Source organism: Chiloscyllium plagiosum, unplaced genomic scaffold (genome assembly GCF_037043375.1).
Source record: "Chiloscyllium plagiosum isolate Xiang-an unplaced genomic scaffold, Cpla_swu_hap1 HiC_scaffold_17, whole genome shotgun sequence".
In the NCBI taxonomy this organism is placed as follows: Eukaryota; Metazoa; Chordata; class Chondrichthyes; order Orectolobiformes; family Hemiscylliidae; genus Chiloscyllium; species Chiloscyllium plagiosum.
In genome coordinates this window covers 26,081,028-26,104,845 of record NW_028270155.1, presented here as the reverse complement: position 1 = coordinate 26,104,845, position 23,818 = coordinate 26,081,028, and the positions used below count along the sequence as shown (strand labels likewise).

The 23,818-nt window shown below is 43.6% G+C and overlaps 1 protein-coding gene across 1 annotated transcript in view; it reads left to right on the top strand.

Annotated features, from left to right (window-relative positions):
• The window catches only part of LOC122558718 (polycystin-1-like protein 2), a 136,323-nt gene extending 116,735 nt beyond the window's left edge, over window positions 1–19,588 (top strand). Inside the window, exons 40-44 of the mRNA XM_087995759.1 lie at window positions 10,749–10,909; window positions 12,350–12,560; window positions 14,136–14,237; window positions 17,819–17,950; window positions 19,192–19,588. Of these exons, the coding sequence (XP_087851885.1) occupies window positions 10,749–10,909; window positions 12,350–12,560; window positions 14,136–14,237; window positions 17,819–17,950; window positions 19,192–19,290 (705 nt within the window). The 3' untranslated portion in view covers window positions 19,291–19,588. The remainder of the gene's footprint in view (window positions 1–10,748; window positions 10,910–12,349; window positions 12,561–14,135; window positions 14,238–17,818; window positions 17,951–19,191) is intronic.
• Window positions 19,589–23,818: the final 4,230 nt, after the last annotated feature.

Below are 23,818 nucleotides of genomic sequence, written 5' to 3'. Positions count from 1 at the left end.
GTTCGCCTTCCCCATTGGTCCATTCATCTGCGCGCGCTGGGGATCCGTCCTCCTATTGGCCGCATCGAAGTGCCTGTCCAGCTCCTGCTGTGCTTGACAATGGCTCAGCCATCCCCGGGAGCGGTTCCGATCCCGTATTCAATAGTCCATTGTTTCAAGGAATTACTATGCGTCTGACAGACTAGCCATTTTCAATAGTTTTAGTTTAACTAAATTGTCAATTACACTTATCAACTTTAGACTTAAATAGAGCCATTCACACTCACTAGTTACAGGTTCCGATAGAGCAATTCACACTTGTCTAACAGTTACAGATTCCGATCAGTTTCTTTATTAATCCCGAGTTTCGATGGGGCAATTGATACTGGCTGGTATTTACAGGCTCCAAGATTTAATTAACATTATGCATATCCCTTACAAGCTCCAGCAGTCATGCAATCGCCTGCAGCAGCTCGCTTGGCTGTTGTTAACCATTTCAGGGCTGGAAGTGTCACCCACCCTAGCCCTACATTAAACACCGCAGTGAAATCTCCCCAACACACTGAATTCTGTCTTTTAGTGGAGCCACATCTGTGCCATATGTGATTATTGTCTCTGGCAATTGCATTGCTCGCCCGGTCATTAATTCATATGGTGTTAGCCCAGTTGCCTGATTCACAGAGGCTCTTGATTTCATCAGTATGGCCAGCAGCACATCAGCCCATGTTCTGCATGAGGCTTGCATAGCCTTTGCTAAAGCATTTTTCAGCGTTCTGTTCATTCTCTCTTACCATCCCTGAGCTCTGGGGTGATAGGGAATGTGAAATTTCTGTCTAATGCCGATTGCTTGGCATACAGTCTTCATGACTCTTCCTGCAAAATGTGTCCCTTGGTCAGAGTTGATCTCAAGGGGTAGGTCCCCCAACCCCCAACCTAGGGATTACCTCCTCCACTAATATTCTGGCCACAGTGGTCGCAGTGCAGCGTTTGGTCGGGAATGCTTCTACCTACCAAGTGAACTCATCGATGATGACCAGGCAGTATGTTTTCCCACAGGAAGGTGATAGTGGTCCTGTAAAATCTATCTGAAGGTGTTCCTAGGGTTCCCTAGGTCTGGGCTGGTATCCCATCCTAACATTTATGGGTCACCCTGGGTTATGATGTGTACAAACCATGCATCTGCAGCAGTACCTGGCCACATCTCGCTACCACAGCCACATCTCCTTCCTCAGCACCTGCCTACGGAACCAACTGACCCCGCATGGACTCCAGACTACATTCAGACCAACACAGTTTGGACTCAACCAGGACAACCAGTACCTGCAACAAATCGGAAACCTCCAGCAACAGACCTCCCTCTGGATCCTCTGCTCCACGCTCACAGCCATGCACCGCTACCTACACTCCCTGCAGTCAGCCCTGCCCCAGCTCAGGACAACACTCTCTCAGACCTGCAAAGGACCTTTGCTGTTCTTCATCCTCAGAAGAATTCATGTACTGAACAAACGCTTTTTCCTAGCCATATCGAACATCAAAGAAAGTAAGTACAAAAACTTTCATGTACTCACCCCCACACTCCGGATTCCTTGACTGTTCCTGAACCTTCTCGCAACCTCCGGAACCGCTCAGGCGCCATTGCCCACGTGGCCGCTGCAGCCACCACCGTCATGGCGAATGGTGACGTTACTTCCGCACCCACGCCGCACGGACAACAGCCACCACCAACCATGCAGCCTCCGCATTCACCATCGCTGCAGCCACTTCCGCCCCCAGAGCTGCCGTCGCCGCAGCCATTTCCGCCCCCAGTAACGTCACTCACCTGCTCAAGGACCACACCGCATGCTACGCCACTCCCACGACTAACTCCGCCCCCATGACCAACTCCGCCCCCACGACTAACTCTGCCCCCACTCCCAGCTCCAGCCCCACACCAGGTCCCAGGTCCTAGCTCCCAGCCCTGCCGTATTTTCACCATCCCTCCAGACCTCCCCCTCTCTGAGGATGAACGATCAGTCCTCAGCAGAGGCCTCATCTTCATCCCCCTACGCTCCCGGATCAATGGGTTCGACACGCGGCTAGACATCGAGCATGTTTTTCCGTCGCCTTCGCCTCCGTGCCTACTTCTTCAACCAGGACTCTCGCCCACCCTCTGACGACCCCTTCTGCCGCCTCCAACACACCCCATCCACCGAGACACCCCGTGCTGGCCTCTTACCCACCATTGATCTCTTCATATCCAATTGCCACCGCGACATTGACCATCTCAACCTGTCCACTCCTCTCACCAACTCCAACCTCACCCTCAAAATGCGCAGCCTTCCGCTCCAACCCCAATCTCACCATCAAACCGGCAGACAAGGGAGGTATAGTGATAGTTTGGCGCACCGATCTTTACACTGCTGAAGCTAGACGCCAACTCGCGGACAACTCCTCCTTCTGCCCCTTGACCATGACCCCACCTCCCACCACCAAACCATCGTCTCCCAGACCATCCAGAACCTCATCACCTCAGGGGATCTCCCATCCACCACCTCCCACCTCATAGTCCCACAACCCCGCACCGCCCGTTTCTACCTCCTGCCCAAAATCCACAAACCTGACTGCCCCGGGCGACCCATTGTCTCAGCCTGCTCCTGCCCCACTGAACTCATCTCTGCATACCTCGACACGGTCCTGTCCCCCTTAGTCCAAGAACTCCCCACCTACATTCGGGACACCACCCACGCCCTCCACCTCCTCCATGATTTTCGCTTCCCCGGCCCCCAACGCCTTACCTTCACGATGGACATCCAGTCCCTATACACTTCCATCCGCCATCACAAAGGCCTCCAAGCCCTCTGCTTCTTCCTCTCCGGCCGACCCAACCAGTATCCTTCTACTGACACCCTCCTTCAACTGACTGAACTCGTCTTCACTCTTAACAACTTCTCCTTCCAGTCCTCCCACTTCCTCCAAACCAAAGGAGTAGCCATGGGCACCCGCATGAGCCCCAGCTATGCCTGCCTCTTCATCGGATATGTGGAACAGTCCGTCTTCCGCAGCTACACTGGCACCATCCCCCACCTTTTCCTCAGCTACATCGATAATTGTATTGGTGCTACCTCGTGCTCCCACGAGGAGGTTGAACAATTCATCCACTTTACTAACAGCTTCCACCCAGATCTCAAATTTACCTGGACAGTCTCAGACTCCTCCCTCCCCCTCCTAGACCTCTCCATTTCTATCTCAGACGACCAACTCAACACAGACATTTACTACAAACCGACCGACTCCCACAGCTACCTAGATTACACCTCCTCCCACCCTGCCCCCTCTAAAAACGCCATCTCATATTCCCAATTCCTTCGCCTCTGCCGCATACGCTCCCAGGAGGATCAGTTCCACTACCGAACAACACAAATGGCCTCCTCCTTCAAAGACCGCAATTTCCTCTCCGACGTGGTCAACAATGCTCTCCACCACATCTCCTCCACTTCCTGCACCTCCGTCCTTGAACCCCGTCCTTCCAATCATCACCAGGACAGAACCCCACTGGTCCTCACCCTCCACCCCACCAACCTCCGGATACATTGTATTATCCTCCATCATTTCCGCCACCTCCAAACAGACCCCACTACCAAGGATATATTTCCCTCCCCACCCCTATTAGCATTCCGGAGAGACCACTCCCTCTGTGACTCCCTCATCAGGTCCACACCCCCCACCAACCCAACCTCCACTCCTAGCACCTTCCCTTGCAACCGCAAGAAGTGCAAAACTTGCGCCCACACCTCCCCCCTCACCTCCCTCCAAGGCCCCAATGGATCCTTCCATATCTGTCGCAAATTCACCTGCACCTCCACTACACATCATTTACTGTATCCACTGCACCCGATGTAGTCTCCTACTTGCTGAACATTTCAGGGAACACCTCTGGGACACCCGCACCAACCAACCCAACCGCCCTGTGGCTGGACACTTTAACTCCGCCTCCCACTCCACCAAGGACATGCAGGTCTTTGGCCTCCTCCATCGCCAGACCCTGGCCATACGACGCCTGGAGGAAGAGCGCCTCATCTTCCACCTAGGAATCCTCCAACCACACGGGATGAATGGAGATTTCTCCAGCTTCCTCATTTCCCCTCGCCCCACCTTATCTCAGACCCAACCCTCGGACTCAGCACCGCCTTCTTGACCTGCAACCTTTTTCCCGACCTCTCCAACCCCACCCCCTCTCCGGCCTATCAACCTCACCTCCTTCCACCTATTGTATTCCCAGCGCCCCTCCCCCAATTTTCCCGTGGTGTAGTTCAAGCCATGTGTTCTGTATACACGCTGGTGCTATCACCTTGTCTGCTCGCCTCCAGACACCATCCTCCCCTTTGAATGCCCCCTGCAGTTTCCATTGTTCTTTGTCTTACTGCAGGGTGTCCTCCTGTAGCTGCTGAATTTGGATAGTGTCCTTTGCTAATTTAATAGTGGCTATTGCAGTCTCGTTAAAGTCTACTTGTTCTAGGGCTTTCTGAGCTGCTCGGTCTACGGCTTGGTTTCGTTTAAATAGTAGCCAGTTTGGGGTCCCTTTGCTGGCTCCTTTTGATAGGCCTTTATTTTTATTACTGCAGCCTCTTTTGGCTGTTCACTGGCATGCAGTCGTGCCTGAATTCCTAACAGGTGTCTGATAGGCGATTCCCCCTGTGGTGGTGAACCCTCTTGTGCCCCATGCCACTATGTTGTCATGGATTATACTGAAGGCATATTTACTATCTGTATATATATTCACGCTTTTTCCTTTTGCTAGTTCTAGTGCTTTAGCGAGTGCTACCAGTTCTGCTACCTGGGCAGACTGACTTCCATCAATCCTGCCGGACAGAACTGTTCCAAATTTATCATTCACCACAGGCCATCCTGTTGGTGGGGGGGGGGGGGGGGCACCCTGCTATGTATTTTCGTGACCCGTCCATGAAGAGGTTCTCCTTGACTATGTCTAGGGGGGTATCTTTTACTCGGCACCTATCCTCATCCCCATCTATATCTCCACAGTTGTGCAGTTCCCCTGTGTCTGGAATTTCCTCCACAGGGTTTTCTCCCATATCCCTGACTATTACCATGGATAAACCTGGGAGTAAAAGAACTGCCTCCCATTTTGCCCTTCTCATATTGGAAACAGCCCTCCGTTTCCCTGTGCTTAGCATTTCTACTAGGGTCAGTTTATTGTAGAGAATGACATTCCCTGTCATTACTATGGGCTTGCTGACCCTAACGGCCAAAGCAGCACAGTCTAAGGCTGCTATGCACTACTGGCCCTTCTGCAGGTGAGTTGTACCATACCGGCCTTCTCCTGCTACTGTGGTCTTGGGTGACCACTGCGGAATAAAATTCTCCTTCATTACTACAATGGATATGAAAATTCTTGCTGGGGTTCAGCAGCTCTAGCTGGGAGAGCTGATATGAGTTGAGTCTTAAGCTGGCTGTATGCCTCCTCCTGTTCTGGCCCACAAATTACAGGTTCCAAGGCAGGCTTGCCTCCTTTAAATAGTCTCTGGATTGGTTCAGCCAATTTTGCAAACTCTGGTATGAAGCTCCACCTGTCCCCTGACCATGGCGGGTCATGGCTTCTGTTGGATTGCCTTCTTGCGGTTGCTGGGCAATTCTTCAGTCCCTGGGATATGAGGTGAGCCAGGTACAGGACTTGTGTTTTGCCAATCTGTGCCTTTGTGGGGCTGACTTTTAACCCTGCAATTGCCAATTACCACAATGCTAGCCCTAAAGCTTCCTGGTGTCCAGACTCGCACTCTGAGGCAATTAGGATATCATCTACATATTGGAGGGCAGTGCTATCCTCTGGTAAATCTACTCTCTTTAGGATGTCACTCATTAACCTGTGAAGAATAGTGGGGCTTGTTGGTAACTCTTGTCCAGGCAAGTCCACGTGTACTGTCTGCCCCTTACTGTAAAAGCAAATTTGTTCTGGGACTCAGGGTATAACAGAATAGACCAGAACCCATTGGCTATGTCTAAAACAGTAAAAATCTTGTGCTCAGGGGCCACGTCTTATAAAATGTTGGAGAGGTCTGCTACAATGGGATGCAATTTGGGGGTGACCTTACTTAGTCCTGTATAATCAAGTTCCCATCAGGCTTTATTACTGGCCACATTGGGGAGTTAGTTGTACTTACGGTTTATTTCAGGATTCCCTGTTTCATTAGTCCTTGCATTACCTTTACAGCTGCTTTCCCTGCTTCGGGTTTTATTGGGTATTGCCGGTGGGGCTTATGCTCCGGTCCGGGAACCCTTGTCAGATCTATGTTAACTAGACCTATATTGTGCTTTGTTCCTGACAATGGTTCAGGGATGGAGGCGCAGATGGCTCCTAATTCCCCCCTTTTCAAGGCTCCAGTCCCTACTAGTGACTGTAGCCACTTTAATAGTTTCAAGGTGACTTGTAAGTTTCCTTATCTCAGTCTTCCGACTGTTCTGCCTGGGCCAAATCAATTTCCCTTTTGCACAGTCAATTAAAACGTTATATTCTTTCATGAGATCATTACCCATTATGGTGCCCTCGTTATTTTGGCATACAATAAAATCTCATGAGATATATATTATTTATTTCTACGAGAGTAGTTTCACTTAGGTCAGCTGGTGTTTTATCCCCTCCTACCCTGGCTAAGTGAATCATTTTGTTTGTGTGGGCTAAGGGTAGGTTTGTGATGGATATAGCAGTTCCTGATTCCCGTAGTACCTCTCCTTTTACTGCGGGCATGTAAATTCCTCCCTCCCTTACCCTCACAAATGGGGGCAGCTGGTTGTCAGCTCTGCTGACCTCGAGATTCCCGCGGTTCCGTGGTGTTCCGGCTGGTGTTTGGAGGTATCCATGCTTTTCCCAGTATGCTGCTTCTGTGTGTCCTTTTGGAGTGGCTGCAGTAATTTACATTGTTTCCTGCCCTAACTCTTGTATTCTGTCTTCCAGCTCTTTATCTTGTTCCTGGTCTTTTCTCCACCAACACTAATGGAGGCACTTACTTGTTCAGTTAGGCCTGCTAATTGGTGTACTAACATTACTCCTATCATTTTAGTTTTATTCCGTTTCTGCTTATCTGTTGTGCTAATGTCTGAGATGGATCCCAACCACTCTTCTTCATTTGCTCTGTCAGCCCTTGTCTGTCTGCCTTGTATTTCTCAATAAGGGAACCTGCAGTGTCCCCTTTAAAACTTTGATCTGCCACTTAACAGATTGTGTACCCCTGGATACTCCCAACAGTAAAGTGTTCCTAATCCATTGAGGACTTCTCTACCTCCTGGCCAATAATACTGTTCCAGCACCATCTGTATGGCCGTATCAGCCTCCTAGCAAGGTGTGCTCTCTACCAGTGGGACTTGTCTACCCTCCAAGCCACCTCTACTTGACCCAAACACCCAATCCAGTTTGTTACTGTACAATAAATTCCAGCCCCAAAACTCTTTTTTTAAATTCATTGAAACTATTGTTTTAACTTTTCTTTAATTATGTGACTTGACCTCCTTGAAGTATTGGCTCCGGTATATGTTTCCAAAATGTGATTTAGGTGAATCTGTTTGCGACAGTCTTTGTGACAGTATTTTGCATTTATTGACATTATCGCACTGTGGCTCAATGGTTAGCATTGCTGCCTCACAGCACCAGGGTCTCAGGTTTGATTCCAGCCTCGGGCAACTGTCTGTGTGGAGTTTGCACATTCTCCCCGTGTCTGCGTGGGTTTCCTCCGGGTGCTCCGGTTTCCTCCCATAGTCCAAAGATGTGCAGGTCAGGTGAATTGGCCATGCTAAATTGCCCATCTTGTTAGATGCATTAGTCAGAGGGAAATGGGTCTGGGTGGGTTACTCTTTGGAGGGATGGTGTGGACTTGTTGGGCTGAAGGTCCTGTTTCCACACTGTAGGGAATCTAATCTAATCATTTCCTGAAAATGTGATGGGCTTTGATGAATAAAAACCTAGTTGTTGGCTCAAAATGGGGATAATTTATTTCCACAAAGAGCTTTGGTGGTCTATTGACAGATTTCCCCTGTACTTTTTTGATCTAGTTGGGGGTAGGGATGTGAGCGCTGTGTATTTGCGTATGTTGGACTATCACTTTAAGTATCCAATCATGTGACATAATAATGATTTGGAGGTCAACAGCTCAGCTAAACCTTGCTGACTGCTAAGTGAATACATTAATAATGTTCATGCTGTTGTTTAACACTTTGGACTCCTGGCCCTTCTTGAAATGTAAGAGGGCGGTTTCGCCCTTCTCCATCTGTAGCATGATTCAGGTTTTAAGTCTTTGTACTAGCAATGTCTGCAGGTGAGTTGTCCCATAGAGATACAACTAAAGATATAATTGTGAGTTATATGTTCCAGAATATGAATTATAATGTCCAGGTAATTACTTCTTGCATAGCTTTGTCGAGGTAGTGCAATGAAATATTCCTTTAGATGTCCAAATGAGTTTGGTGGCCATTTTAAACAGTCCCTGTTCATTTTTAAATTTAACTGGATTCTCTCTGCTCGAATTCCATGGTTTTTAATTTAGCTGAGTTTTTCAAGACTAATAATCCATATTTTATATAATTAAGGCATGGCCCACTTCCAATTTTAATGGAGTTGGGAAAATAAGCAGGTAGACAATCTGCCAGCAGGGAGTGAAGAGTCATTGAACCTTTTAAGGATGTTGTATTCCTTGATTTTAAACTGGTGGCTGTCAGAATTGCCAGGTCCTGGGAAAGCCATCAGGTATAAGGAGATGGGAGAGATGAATAGGGCATTGGTTGTACTGCTGCCTCACAGCGCCAGGGACCCAGGTTTGATTCCAGCCTTGGGTAACTGTCTGTATGGAGTTGGCACGTTCTCCCCCTGTCTGTGTGGGTTTCTGTTGTGTGCAGGTTAGGTGGATTGGCTATGCTAAACTGTCCATAGTGTCCAGGGATGTGCAGGCTAGCTGGTTTAGCATGGTAAAATGTGGGATTAGGGTGGCAGTGCTTGATCTAGGTCAGATACTCTTTGGAGGTTTGGGTGTAGATTCAATGTTTGAATGGCCTCTTTCTGCACTGTCTATATTTCTCTCCTAGGAGGAGGCATAGTGTTCCCTCCAGGCTTGAAGACCACCCAAGAAACTTCTTTACCATGACCTTATTGTTTCATCCCTTGTCCTCATGATCTGATCCCACCACCATATGTTCTCTTTAGACAACAATCAGTTTTCAACCCACCTCCTCCTTCACCCTGATAAAGATGGGCTCCCCACTTGAATCAAAACCCCCAACCAATATCTTCCAACCTTGCAAACAGAATTGTTAGCGACCTTTCCCATCCTGTCATTCGACTCCTGACTGCAATCTCTTCCTTGCTGCTGCTCTGCTGTCTTCTGCTACTGGTTTGAGTTACAAGGATAGGTTAGGACTTTTTTCCCCAGGAGCATAGGGGGCTGAGATGTGACATTTCAGGGGTTTATAAAATCATGAGGGGCATAAATAAAGTGAAAAGTCAAAGACTTTTTCCCAGGCCAGAGGAGTCCAAAACTAGAGGGCATAGGTTTAAGTGAGAAGGGAAAGATTTAAAAGGGACCTGACAGGCAGCTTTTTCACACAGAGGGTGGTGCGTATATGGAAAAAGTTGTCAGAGGAGGTGGTGAAGACAGGCACAATTACAGCATTTCAAAGACATTTGAACAGGTACATGAATAGGAAAGGTTTAGATGTACAGAATATGGGCCAAATGCAGGCCAATGGGACTAGTTCAGTTAAGGAAACCTGGTCAGCATGAATAATTTGGGTCAAAGGGTCTGTTTCCATGCTGTATGGCACTATGCGCTCCCATTGTTAGGCAGTTACCTTAACAATCAGACTGGCTAGAGGATGGAAAACCTGCAGAAAATATTTAAATCAAGTCCTGCATGTTAAAACTGCAGAACATTAAGGAAGCTTGTATTTTTAGGTTTCTCATCCAATGACCCACATATCGCAGTATTTCATGCTGAACAGGATAGCAGTATAAGATTGAGTAGATTGAGTAATCTGAGTCCAAATACAAAGATGCTCTGGGAATACAATCACATTGAGTTTACTTTTGATAAAGGATTGTTGCCCAAAATACCATAGATTCATAGATTCCAACAGTGTAGAAAGGGCCGTTTAGCCCATCAAGTCTGCACCAACATAACTACCATTAAACATGCGTGAATCCCAATTTGCTGCATTAGTCCCATTTCCGTGAATGTTATGATATTTGAAATCCTCAACCAAATATTTTTTAAAGGTTGTAAGGTTTCCAGCCTCCACTACCTTCCCCGGCAGTGATTCCCACCACCTGCTGAATGAAAACATTTTTTTTCTCATATCCCCTCAGAATCTCCTGACCCTTACCCTAAATCATGCCTTCTCATGATTGCCCCTCAACCGAGGGGAACAGATGCTCTGTATTCATTCAGTCCATACCCCTCATAATCTTAAACACCTCAGTCATGACCCCACCCCTACCTCCGTCTTCTCTGCTCTAAAGAAAATAATCCAAATTATTTTCCTTTGAGCTCAATTTCTCCATCCCAAGCAACATTCTAGTGAAACTCCTGTGTCTAGCACTCCAGGTGTAGCCGGACCAATGCTCTGTACATCTCCAACATTATTTACTTGCTCTTATATTCTCATAACCCATGCTTTATTTTTACTGAAGCTGACTGACTGCTTGTGTATTTCCAGGTTTCCAGTGGTATTTGAAACTTCTGGCTTGTGTAATGTTGTCCTTTTTATTTATAACTGATTTTGCCTGTTTTTCCTAGGGAAAACTATTGAGGCAGCAGAAGTGGAATTATTTCAAAAGCAAATGGAACCTTCTGGAGACAGCCATTATAATGATCAGTTGGAGCACACTTTCTATATTTATAAAGAGAACCATTTTGGGAAATCGGGACATTGAGCACTATCACAATCACAAAAAAGAGTACGCCATAATTTTGTATCTATATAAAAGCAAATCATTTTCATTATTATACATTCTGAACACATGATTTTCTCATAGCAACTGTTGATTATTTCTCTCTGAACCTGTACACCATTAGAAATGATAATGACTTGTGAACATTGCCACTTCACTCTACTGGATGGATTGATGTCAGATGGGCGGACAGACAGCAACTCTTACTGATTAAAAATCAGTCTACCTCAGTCTTGAACACGCTAAGGACCCAGCCCCAACAACCTTCTGTGGTAAAGAACTCCACAGTTTCACTACCCTCTGGGAGAACAAATCCCTCCTCATGTTTGTCTTAAATGTGTAACCCCTTATTCTGAGGTTATGCCCTCTGGTCCAAGATTCTTCCACTGGGTGAAACAACCTTAACATATTAAGGGGGTGTACGTCTTGCTGCATGCAGTGTGCTATGTCAATATTATGCCCTCACCAGGTACCAGCAGCTTACATAGCAAAAATGCTGCATGTGCCAAGCAGACAGCTATTGCTCAGTCTTAAGGAGGCTAGCCTTCACAGAGGTTCATGGAAGCATCGAACTGCCATGGGGATCCTGGCACAGTCAGTCAAGAGCAGCCTTCCATACCAGTCCAAGAGATTGACCACAGTCAGGCATCTGGTCAGGGGGGTTCATACCACTGCAGGAGGTTATGGTAAGTCTTGTGGTTCTGCAATAACCAATCAAAAGGAGTTGGGCACAGTCCATGCAATGTACAGAAAATATACCTGAGGGATCCCTAATCCCTGGCCATCCTAATGTATTGCCCCCTTACTTCAGTGTCACTCTCACAGATATTGCTGACCAACTCATTCACACCAACTTCTCTGGGTGCACCGTGGCTTTTTAAAGATGTCATGGCCACATGAGACACCAGTCTTTAGATGGACATCCATTGATGGGAAGTTGTTCTGGGAACACAGTAAGGTGGGGCCAGAACCAGCCAAGACAGACTTCATAGGGATGTGGTTGGTAGTTAATGAGTCAACTTTGGTAAGGTGCTGCAAGAAAATTAACTAGGCCTTATGGTGGCAATCAGTCCAAAGATCCTGATACAATTCAGTCTGAGCCAGAAAAATGCAAGAATCAGTGTTTCACTTCTCCCTCCACTGCCAGATTTGCTGAGTATCTCAAGCACAATTTATTTTAATTTTTTTTATTTTGCCAGTGTTCCTAAAAATGGTCATTGATTTCTTCCAATCTTTCCTAAGTGAGGATAAGGGAAAAGAAATAAAGGCTATAAAATAGAAATTTTGCATCCTTACCACAAAGGAAATCATTCTCTAACCACCAAGAGAAACAATCTGTTTGCATATCCATTACTGAAATAATGAAAGGTGCCTAAAGGACATTTGTACTGACAGATATTGTTATTGAGGAGATATTTAATCTGCATTTTGCTATGTTTCTTACAGGTTTGTAAGTTTCTACGAGACTGCAATTGCAGATGCAATCATGGGTTACCTGATTGCCTTCCTGGTTCTCCTAGCAACCATCAAACTTTGGCATCTGCTGCGCATTAATCCCAAGCTCAACATGATCACCTCGACTTTAAGAAGAGCATGGGGTGACATCTCAGGCTTTCTGACTGTCATTTTGATCATGTTTCTTGCCTATTCTATTGCAGTACGTAATTATTTTATACCATGTATTCCCATTCATTTTTAAATTGAAGTTTAACAAGTACAGTGTTCCCTCAGCTTATTCTTTAAGAGTATGCACTTACAACCCAAGACTAATTGAATTATGTGATGTATGCAGAATTTTTCTGCTAATTTAGATTATTACAAGCATTTATAATTCTTTGATTATTTCATTTCATAATCTATTTTAACTTTAATTTGTATTAATTTCAAATTATATCCTCTGGGTTGTGTTTCTTGAGACTCTTGATTGGAACACCTTCCATCCTCCAGAAATGTTAGCTCATTCAGATTTCTGCTGCTCATTCCTTAATGACAGAATGGTGAGGGTGTGGTCCTAATGGAGGAGCTGAGGTGAATGGTGTGAAGGAGAATCGAGCTAAGTTTATGAGAGAGTGAGAAATCAAAGGATATGCTGATCAAGTTGGATGAAGGGGTTTGGCAGCCTGAGAAAAGTATTGGGTGAATCATGAATGTTATAGTCAAGTCAGACTGAGGGTCTCATTCTGTGTAATTCTATGTAAACCCTGTTCATCCATTATTCTTCAACTCATTGATTGGCATTGGCTAAATATAGAGTCTAAGAAACTCTATATTTATAGGCACATATGATGAAACATTCATGATTTCAATCAGGTTAAGAATGCTAAAGATGAAAGATTGAGCAGATTAGCAACTTGAAGCAACATCATGAAGGAAGGTGAGCCAATTGAGTGGGCAGTTGGAATTTCGAAGTGTTATGTAACTGATTTCAGAGAGAGTTTTTCCAGGAGTAGAGACACAAGAAAATGGAACTGGTAAGGTGATCAGCGAGGTAGGATAACCATAGAAGGAAGTCTCTCTATGGGATAGTCATGGCTGGAGCAGAGAGGCCATATGTGATGGTGAGATCAGAGGGCTGTGGGGTGCAGGGACAATGAGGGAGGGGGGAGAGTTGTCGATTGTGATTACAGGAAGGATACATTTAGAGAGGAAAAGAGGCAACATGAACCCAGAGAGGAAGAAATGTCGATAACTCTGAAGGTGTGATTGATAAAATGTTCATTTATATATTAGCCATCTGTCTGCATAAATTTAAGATGCAAAAGGATCTTGTTTTAAGTAATATAATTTTAATAATATTTTTCAGGTGTTTAATAGACTTATTCCAGTGTCCTGTTAATGATGTGAGAACAGACTTAGTTTTCAGGATCCCTTGGACTTTCAAATTTGATCATTTTCAGTTATGTAACACCAATAATTAGATTAGATTCCCTACAGTGTGGAAACAGGCCATTTGGCCCAAGAAGACCACATCAACACTCCAAAGAGTAACACACCCATCCCCATAATACTATGGGTAACTTAGCATGGCCAATTTACCTGATCTGCACATCTTAAGGTTGTGGGAGGAAACTGGAGCACCTGGAGGAAACCCACGCAGACACAGAGAAGATGTGCAAACACCACACAGTCGCCTGAGGCTGGAATTGAATCCGGGTCCCTGGCGCTGTGAGGCAGCAGTGCTAACCACTGAGCCACCATGCCATGTTAATTCAACTGTATCTCTTTTCTACAGACAAATATAATGTTTGGTTGGAGCATGTCCTCTTACAAGACTATATTTGATGCTGCAGAAACAATGGTGAGTCTTCAACTGGGGATCTTCAACTATGAAGAGGTAAGGAAAGCAGAAGCTCATTATAGTAATATCTCTGATAAGAACAATAGCTAGAATCTTATCTAATCTGTAGCTGATTCATTTAAATTTGTTTCAATAGGATTCACAGTATATTACTACTCTCACTAGAGATGTTGCTCGTATAGGTTTTTTTGTACACTATTTTTTATTTATTCATGTCATGTTGCCATCACTGACTAGGCCAACATTTATTTACCATCCTTATTTGCGATGGAGAAAATGGCAGTGAGCAGCCTTCTTGACTGCTACAGTCGTAGAGTCATAGCATGTACAGCATGAAACAGACCCTTCAGTCCAACTCGTCCATGCCAACCAGATATCCCAACCCAATCTAGTCCCACCTGCCAGCACCTAGCCCATATCCTTCCAAACCCTTCCTATTCACATATCCATCCAGATGCCTTTTAAATGTTGTAATTGTATCAGCCTTCACAACTTCCTCTAGCAGCTCATTCCATACACGTATCACCCTCTGAGTGAAAAAGTTGCCCCTTAGGTTTCTTTTCTATTTTTCCCCTCTCACCCGAAACCTATGCCCTCTAGTTCTGGACTCCCCCCACCCCAGGGAAAAGACTTTGTCTATTTATTTTATCCATGTCATTGGGATGTAGGGAGGGACTTCCAGGATTTTGATCCTGTAACGCTAAAGGAATAGCAATATCGTTCCAAGTTAGAATTGTGTGAATCTTGGAAGATAACTTGAAAATGATGATGTTCTCATGCATCTGCTACCTTTGTCCTTCTAGGTGGTAGTAGTTGTGGGGTTGGAAGGTGCTGTTGGAGAGTCACTGCAGTTCATCTTGTAGATTGAACATACTGCTGCCACCATACATTGTGGTGAATGGAGTAAATATTGAAAGTGTTAGGTCGGTGCTTTGTCCTGCATGTCTTTCAGTTTGTTGAATGTTGTTAGAGCAGTACTTTTTCTGATGATTGAGAGTGGACTGATGATACAATAATTGGCCAGATTAGATTTGCTCTGTTTCTTGTGGCAGGATACACTTGGGGCAATTCCTCATATTGCTGTATAGATGCCAGTATTCTAGCTATTTGAACAGTTTGGTCAGTGGTGTAGCTAGTTCTGGAGAACACATTTGTAGAGCTATTGCTGTAATGTTGTAGGGGCTCACAGCCTTTAAGTTGTTTCTTGATATCACTTGGAGTCATTCAAATTGGCTGAAGAATGGCATTTATAATACTGGGGACCTCAGGAGAAGCCCTGACATGCAAAAGCACTTCTGGTTTTAAGGAAAATCTTCATGGTTTTATCCCAGCTCATGTGACAGCATGCATTTCTATTGAGAAATCTGGATCTTCACCAACTGGCGATGGTAAGTAAGGCCATTCCTCATGTTGTAACATCATGTTACACCATGATAACATTAAGTGAATACTCTATATTGATGAAATAGAGTATAGTTTGGACTGGCCTGAACTAAATCCGATTGACACAAAGATGCTGCCAGAGCTGCTATTACTGAGCACTACTGCTTTTATTAGATTTCCTGCAACTGCTTTTACCAACACATCACCTTTGTTTACTATGTTGAATACAAATCTAAGGCGTCAATGAGAAGAAAATGAATCCATCTAGCTAGTCCAATCCATGTTTAACACAATAAAGCATACGTACTACAGCATTGTGTTGTGTAAACAAAAGAAGATCATGTATAAAAAGTAACTGTTTTGATCTTGGTATTAAAATTTGTCTGGGGTACAGAGTTTCAATTGCTAACAGTGTCACTATCGGATCCGAGTGGGATTTGAAAAACATTTTCCCAGAGTGGGGTTTTGGATTCTGATACCTCTGGGACATGCTCCAATTCTCAAAAGGTTGGAGTGGGGAATTGACAGGGAACCAACTCACATTTAGTTATGAGTCCATAAACTCCTTGAGAAGCTCATTAATGGGTTGGGCAAGGTGAGAGGACAATTTTCAATTGTAAACTCGGCAAACTCCAAGTCTGTTACAAGATTTGCATGGCTGTTGAGTTCAATGTGAGGACATGGCTTATTTTTATGCAGAAAGAGGTAACTGGAACCCGCAGTATCTTGCACATTGCCTCTCATTTGACCAGATGGACACTTTCATAAAGTTTGATGCTACTGGCTCTCAGAGGGCCCATCATGGCTGTAACTTGCCTTTGCTGTTTGTGTTGTGCAGACAGTTCCTATCTTCTTGTTACACTTTTTGCATTAAAAATTGGGAACCACTTCTGTCTTGCCTGAATAGGAGATGAATATTGCTTAATATCAACAAATCTATAGCATACAATTGGAACCTGGAAATTATCCAAGTGTCTGGAACCTGAGCATGTTTTGAAAATCTGGCCCTAAATCCTAAAACAATCCTAAATGTACAAGGTGTGCATCAACCGCATTTCAGGACCCACATTCTACCATGTGCAAATAACAAAATCTACATTGAGGTACTCTAATTGTAAAATGTACTGATGATGATTACACAACTCTGTGCATGCACATTCATCTCATTTGGTAGTACATTTTTGAATGAGAGTTTACTGTGATCATCTAGCCTCTTGAAAGAGTTTAAAAATACATTTTGCTTCAGTATAAGAATTGACAATAATTCTGCTGAAAACTTTTTAAATTTGACTCCACATTATGCTTTCTGGCATTTTAAAATCTTTGTTTAACACCATATGTCATCTAATGCAAAGTTCAACTAATCAGAATGCTCTCCCAAAAGGGGTCATGATTTGGAGATGCCGGTGTTGGACTGGGATGTACAAAGTTAAAAGTCACACAACACCTGATGAAGGAGCGTCGCTCCGAAAGCTAGTGTGCTTCCAATTAAACCTGTTGGACTATAACCTGGTGTTGTGTGATTTTTAACTTTGTACTCCCAAAAGGGGTTATTGTTGCCTTGTAATTCAGAGTTGGTATATAACTGCAGAGTTAAATTATCACAGTTTTATTGCTAAAAAGTGAAAATTACAATTCAAATGTGACAAGTATTGCTGCACCTTTCAATTTCCACCTTTATAGTTCTAATAATATTCAAACAACTTGTTTAAGAAAAGAGTTTAACTGTCACTATTTTACACTTGGGTGATAAATATCCTTATTTACTACAGTTATAGTTGCTCTCACTTCAACACAATAACCTTTTGCATTAAAAACCAAAAGAACTGTGGATGCTGGAAATCAGAAAAAAAACGTCAAAAACAGAAATTGCTGGCAAAACTCAGCAGGTCAGGCAGCACCCGTGGAGAGAAATCTGAGTCTAGTGACCCTTCTTCAGAACCTTTCACATCAGTTTGGCTCTGGATTCATATCTTCAAGTTATTCTGTTGAGTGCCCACTAATATTATCAACAGTTATCTCCAGGTTACAAATGATTTGACAGTCAAACTGAAAATAAGAGTGCTGTTTGTGAGGTTCTGTTTTGTCCAATTGGACCCTCAGACATGATCAGTGTTTGCTGGAAGACCTGAATCTTGACCATTTCACAAATAGTTGTTTTGATGTGTAAGCATAACATATTTATGAAAGACTTTTATTTAGGATTCAACATATCTTTGCCTTCACCTGAACAGGTATTGGACTACAACCCAATCCTGGGTTCATTTCTGATTGGATCTTGCATCATCTTTATGACATTTGTTGTCCTGAATCTCTTCATTTCTGTTATACTCGTGGCTTTTAGTGAGGAGCAGAAGAATTACAAGGTTTGCAATGCTTTAGCTTAATTCATTCACCTCTATTCTTCAATTATACAAAGATATGATGTTATTTTAAGATATAAAAAAAAACCACAATTATCCAATAAATTGTTTTTTTACTCTTTCTTTATAGTTCTTTTTTTGGCTAAATTGTCATCGGTTGATTAAGTTCCAGTCAGGATTTGTTTTGCCCATTTTTCCTCCTTTTCTTAAGGACTCAGCTTCAGTAATGCTCTGATTGTACACTGCACTTCACACAAGTATTTATACCGGTAGTGATAAGCTGGTCAGTTATTCGTGAACAATATTGAAGACACGCCTGATATCCCACTTAACTTGGAAGATGCAATGTGCGCCAATCTAAATAACCAGACCTCCACCCGATTGCACCAACCCCCAACCCGAACTTCAGCAAGTTTTTATGCCAAAATCTAATTACATTTAGCCACTAAGTTCAATCTTGGCAGAATATTTGCTTGGGAAGCATTTACGTTTTGTGTACCCAAGCAGGAGGATTATTGAGAACAGAGCTTTCCAAACAATCAACCTATATTTCAACAGGAGAACTTAGCAATTTAACAAACAGCAAGGTGTATGAAATTAATGGGCAAGATAAAAGCAGCTAATCGAGTAAAACAGCCCCACACCTTAAATAGCATCAGGAAGTGGAGAAGTTTACTTAAGAAGGATTATACCTGAAATGTCAACTTTTCCACCTCCTGATACTGCCTGGCTTTCTGTGTTCTCCCAACCTCCTGCTTGTCTACCTTGGATTCCAGCGTCTGCAATTTTTTTGTTTCTCATGCCACACCTTAATAAGCCGTGACTAAACATGAGAGGCCATCAGTATAAGATATTCATCAATAATTCCAGTCAGGAAATTCAGAAGAAACATCTTGAACCAAGCATTGGTGAGAATATTAAACTTGCTTCCACATGGAATGCTTGAAGAAAATAGAATGGATGTATTTACGGTATTAAAAACTAGACAAGTAAACTATGACTGCAGTTTAATCAACCTACTGCAATTCAACTAAGAAAAATTGAGGGAAAGTGGAGCAGATGGTTATTTTGGTAGATCTGGGTGACAGAAGATGGGAAAAGGTTTGAGTATATTATAAATACCAACATTGAATGTCCTGTCTCTGGGCCTTTTATCCAACACAATTCAATTTTTCAAAAGAGTGGGTGTTTTTTGGAAAATGTTTGAGTATAGCAAGGAACATTTTTTCTCTTTTTGTTTTCAGGCTTCTGAAGAAGAAGAAATAGTTGACCTAATGCTGACAAAATTGTGCAGCTTCTTCGGGATGAAAAATAAGAAGGGTTCCAGTCAGTCAGGAGGTTGACCAAATAAAATGTCATGATCAGCTCCAAGCAACTAACAACAGTGGGCATTTTACAGCGTGCAATTTATTTGTTGAATTAGTTAGTAGATCAGTTTAGATATATTGATAAATATAAATGTAACATGATGTTAACAATTAACATTAAACTGGCTCTTCTGCATGTTTGTTTTATTGTAGTGCATCAATGTGCCTAAATAAAGTGTAATGAAAAGCATTCAATCATCTAGTCGACTTTCATGTTTCTATTTTCAGTGTCATATTTATTGTTACATGGTAACAAAACTCAGTTCCAGGAATTAGGCAGCAGGTTAAATTGGATTAAAATCCTTTTTGCAGTGGTGTTCAAATCCACTCCAGAATCTTCACTGGATCTCAAACTAAATCTTAGCATTTAGTACACAAAATAGTCCATAATCAATCTCTGTGATTCCATAAAGATGATGCCATGGAAAAATGTGCTTAATAATTTATCTTTATATGCTGCTTTTCACAGTCTTAGATCTCAAGATAATCTAACCTAGGAGTTCTTCCCTCCATCATAAGATCAGAGGTGAGACTACTCACTGATGATTAAATAATATTCAGCACCATTTGCAACTCTTCAGATACTAAAGCAGGCTGTATTCAAATCCAGCAAGACCTGGACAAAATCGAGGCTTGAGATCAGAAGTGGCAAGTGACATTTATCAGAGAACAAGTGAATCTAACAATCTTTTTGACAACCATGGCAGTAGCATCACCATCAATCCCTGACTAGCAACTACTTGGGGCTACCATTGATCTAAACCTGATTTGGATTCATTGCATAAGTACTGGGGCTGCAAGAGCAGGTCAGCAGCTGGGAATTCTGAGGCGAGTAACATACCTCATGACTTGTCAAAGCCTTTCCACTTTCTACAAGATCTAAGTCATGAGTATAATAGAATGCTCCACTTTTGCCTGGATGACTGTACCTCCAGTGCTCAAAGAACTCGATATCATCCATGCCAAAGCAACCAGCTTGACTAGAACGTCATTTACCAGCTTAAATGTTCACTCCCTCTATAGCCAATGCATACTATCTATAATACGCCACTGCAGCAACTCACTAATGTTCCATCAATAGTACCTTTCAAATTCATAATGTCTACCACCTAGAAGGACAAGAGCAGCAGATCTTGAGAATGCCACCACTACTGAAATGGGCTTGCCCTGTAAATACTCTGGCTATAAGGACAGCCGGTAAATGAGAACACCAGCAAGTTCCCCTCCAAGCTAAACACTTTCTTGATTTGGAAATGTCATTTGACAGAATGCCTCATCGCCAGAGCTTTCCAACAAGCACCAAGACATGGCTTGGCTGGTGGTGAGAAGGGGTCTGCCTGTAAGATCCTTTATGCACATCCAGACTCTTTGCCGCACCGCACACTGCCCTCGAAGCGGCTGTGGAGGGGACAAGACTGCCACACACCACCTTCTGGAATGTGCCTATGCAAAGGAAGTCTACAGATGAACGCAATGGTGTTTGTCGAGGTTCGATCCAAGCAGCTCCGTGATGCGGGACTCCGTGCTCTACGGCTGGTTCCCCGGGACGCACACCGAGATGAACATAAACTGTGCCTGGAGGATCATCAACTCGGTCAAAGACGCTCTTTGGTCTGTCCGAAACCTGTTGATCTTCCGCTGAAGGAGCTGACCTCGACTGAGTGTAGCGGACTGGCATATTCCAAGGTCCAGGACTATGTGTTGAGGGACGCGCTGAAGCTTGGTGCAGCCGCTGCCAAGGCGCGGTGGGGAAAGACCACCGTGTAACGTCTGCCTGCCAAAGAACAGGGGGCCCAAACAGTAAGTGGGCTCCGCTGACCCCCCGGCTAAATACATGGATAGTAAATGTACAGACCTGTATATATGAATGATTACTCAATCTCTGTATGCAAAGAAATGGAATGTTTACGTACGTATGGCATGACCAATTGTACAGATCATCAAAATATTTTATGAATAAAGTATATTTTTGAAATAAAACAAAAAAGATTTGGAAATGTGTTGCTGCTCTTCACTGTTGCAGGAGCAAAATCTTGGGAGTCGCATCCTAACAGCATTGTAGGATTACCCATAGGACATGGACTGCAGTAGTTCAAGAGGACAATAAATGTAGGCCTACACAGTGATGACATATCCCAGCATAGAGCAGTCAGGCCCTTCGATCCTTGATGTTGTGCTGGCCTTTTATACCTCTCTAAGATCATAGTAAAACGTAGGTATACAGGTTAGTATCATCCATGTGCCCATCCAAGAGTCGCTTAAATGTCCCTAATGTATCTGACTCTACTAGCAATGCTGGCAGTGCATTCTACATACCCACCACTCTCTGTGTAAAGAACCGACCTCTGACATCTCCCTAAACCTTCCTCCAATCACCTTAAAATTATGCCCCCTTGTGGTAGCCATTTCTGCCCTGGGAAAAAGTCTCTGACTATTCATTCTACCAATGCCTCTCATCATCCTGTTCATCTCTATTACGTCACCTGTCACTCTTTTTCACTCCAATGAGAAAAGCTTTAGCTCCCTCAACTTCTCTTCATAAGACATGCCATCTAATCCAGGCAACATCCTGGCAAATCTCCTCTGCACCCTCCCAAAAACTTCCACGTCCAATCATGAAGCAACCAGAACTGAAAACAATATTTCAAGTGTGGTCTAACCAGCGCTCTATTGAGCATAACTGCAGCTCTTAGACTCCTGCTAATGAAAGCCAACACATCATATACCTTCTTAACAACCCTACCAGCTTGTGTGGTAATTTTGAGGGATCTATGCATGTGGACCCTAAGATCCCTCTGCTCCTCCTCAGTGCCAAAAGTCCTGCCTTTAACCTTGTAATCTGCATTCAAATTCGACCTTCCAAAATGAATCACTTCACACTTTTCCAGGTTGAACTCCATCTGCCACTTCTCAGTCCAGTTCTGCATCCTGTCAACATTCTGTTGTAACATACAACAGCCCTCCACACTATCCATCACTCCACCAATCTTTCTGTCATTGGCAAACTGACTAACCCGCCAAGTCCAAGTCATTGATAAAAAAAAGTCACAAAGAGCAGAGGTCCCAGAACAGATCCCTACGGAACACCGCTGGTCACTGAGCTCCAGGCTGAATACTTTCCATCTACTACCACCCTCTGTCTTCTATGGACCAGCCAATTCTGTATCCAGCCACATTTCCCTGTGTCCCAAGAATTTTTTTTAACAAAACATCCCAAAGCACAACAAAGTCAGTTAAGTGCTTTTCGAGTGTAGGTATCATTTAAATATACAGAAAATGGTAGTGAACCTGTGAATAACGACCATATAATCTCCGTTAGGTACTGGTTGGTGGGATAATATCTTTTGTTTATTACAAGTATATGATCTTTTATGTCAAGCTGAAGAAAAGCAAGACTGCTGTGAAGGGCACTGCTTGTCACTGGCCACTCTGGTGTTTCCTTTCTTCCTGCTGGTGGAATATAAATAAAAATTTAAAGACTTGTTGTTTTTCACTGTGTCCGATACCTGCGCACACACAAAAAAAAGAGAAATAACCAGGAGATCCCCCTCCAACTTTATTGTGATTTGACGACTCTTCTTCGTGCAGTGCTGTCTCATTTTTGTCTGAAGTGTCTGCAGGACAATTTTAACACTCAGGTGAAATGTTAACACTGAGTGAGCACTGGCATTCTAAATGGCAATATAACAACTGCTGGTGTTGAGTTTGGGCTCTAGTCATGAGATTTAATCAACATTTATCAATGTGAAGTTTTTCATTTACAGCAAGTTCACTGCTGAGAACATGAATTGACAGGGTACTGTAATTTCTCCTTCAAATTTGAGACAAAAAATTCATAAAATTCCAAAAATGTTTTCATCTGTTTGAAATAAAATGTAAAGTGCTTTGAAATGTGATTTTAGATTCAGTAATTTTGATGCTGGGTTGTTATGGAGACAAAAAGCATCTTTCACATTTAAAAAACTGTCTTGCCTCTCTATCTGGTGTCATTGAGACCTTCCCAACAGACACGGATTTGTTCAATAACTGTGAGGTTCGATCCTTTCCATTCAAAGTAAGCTCTTTTCTATTATTCCTTGCAAGTATATCAACAACTGCTCCCTATTCGAGCAATCCCTCTTGCTAGCCTGAGAGTGCTCTCTCCAGCAGTAATCAAGTTTAACCACTGACAATGGTGTCTCACTTACTTATGGCAATACATCCCTCTCAGGTGCCCATCTGATGCTAATTCCCCAGCTTCTGCCAAAACTCCAACACCTTTAAGGATGTGGCCATTCTTCTGAACCTCAGAAATGCACTGTTTCAGCTATTGCTGAGTATCCCAGAACATCACACCCTGCTGCCTCAGCCCCCTCAGATATTCGTTCAGTTCATTCCCCAGGTTAACCTGTTTCACTTCCACTTTCTTACTTCCCAAACATCCTAAGCCTTATTCCACTTTCCCTCTCAGTTGCACGATTGTTCATTCTCAGTGATTAAAATGGCCCTTTTGATTTGTCTGTTG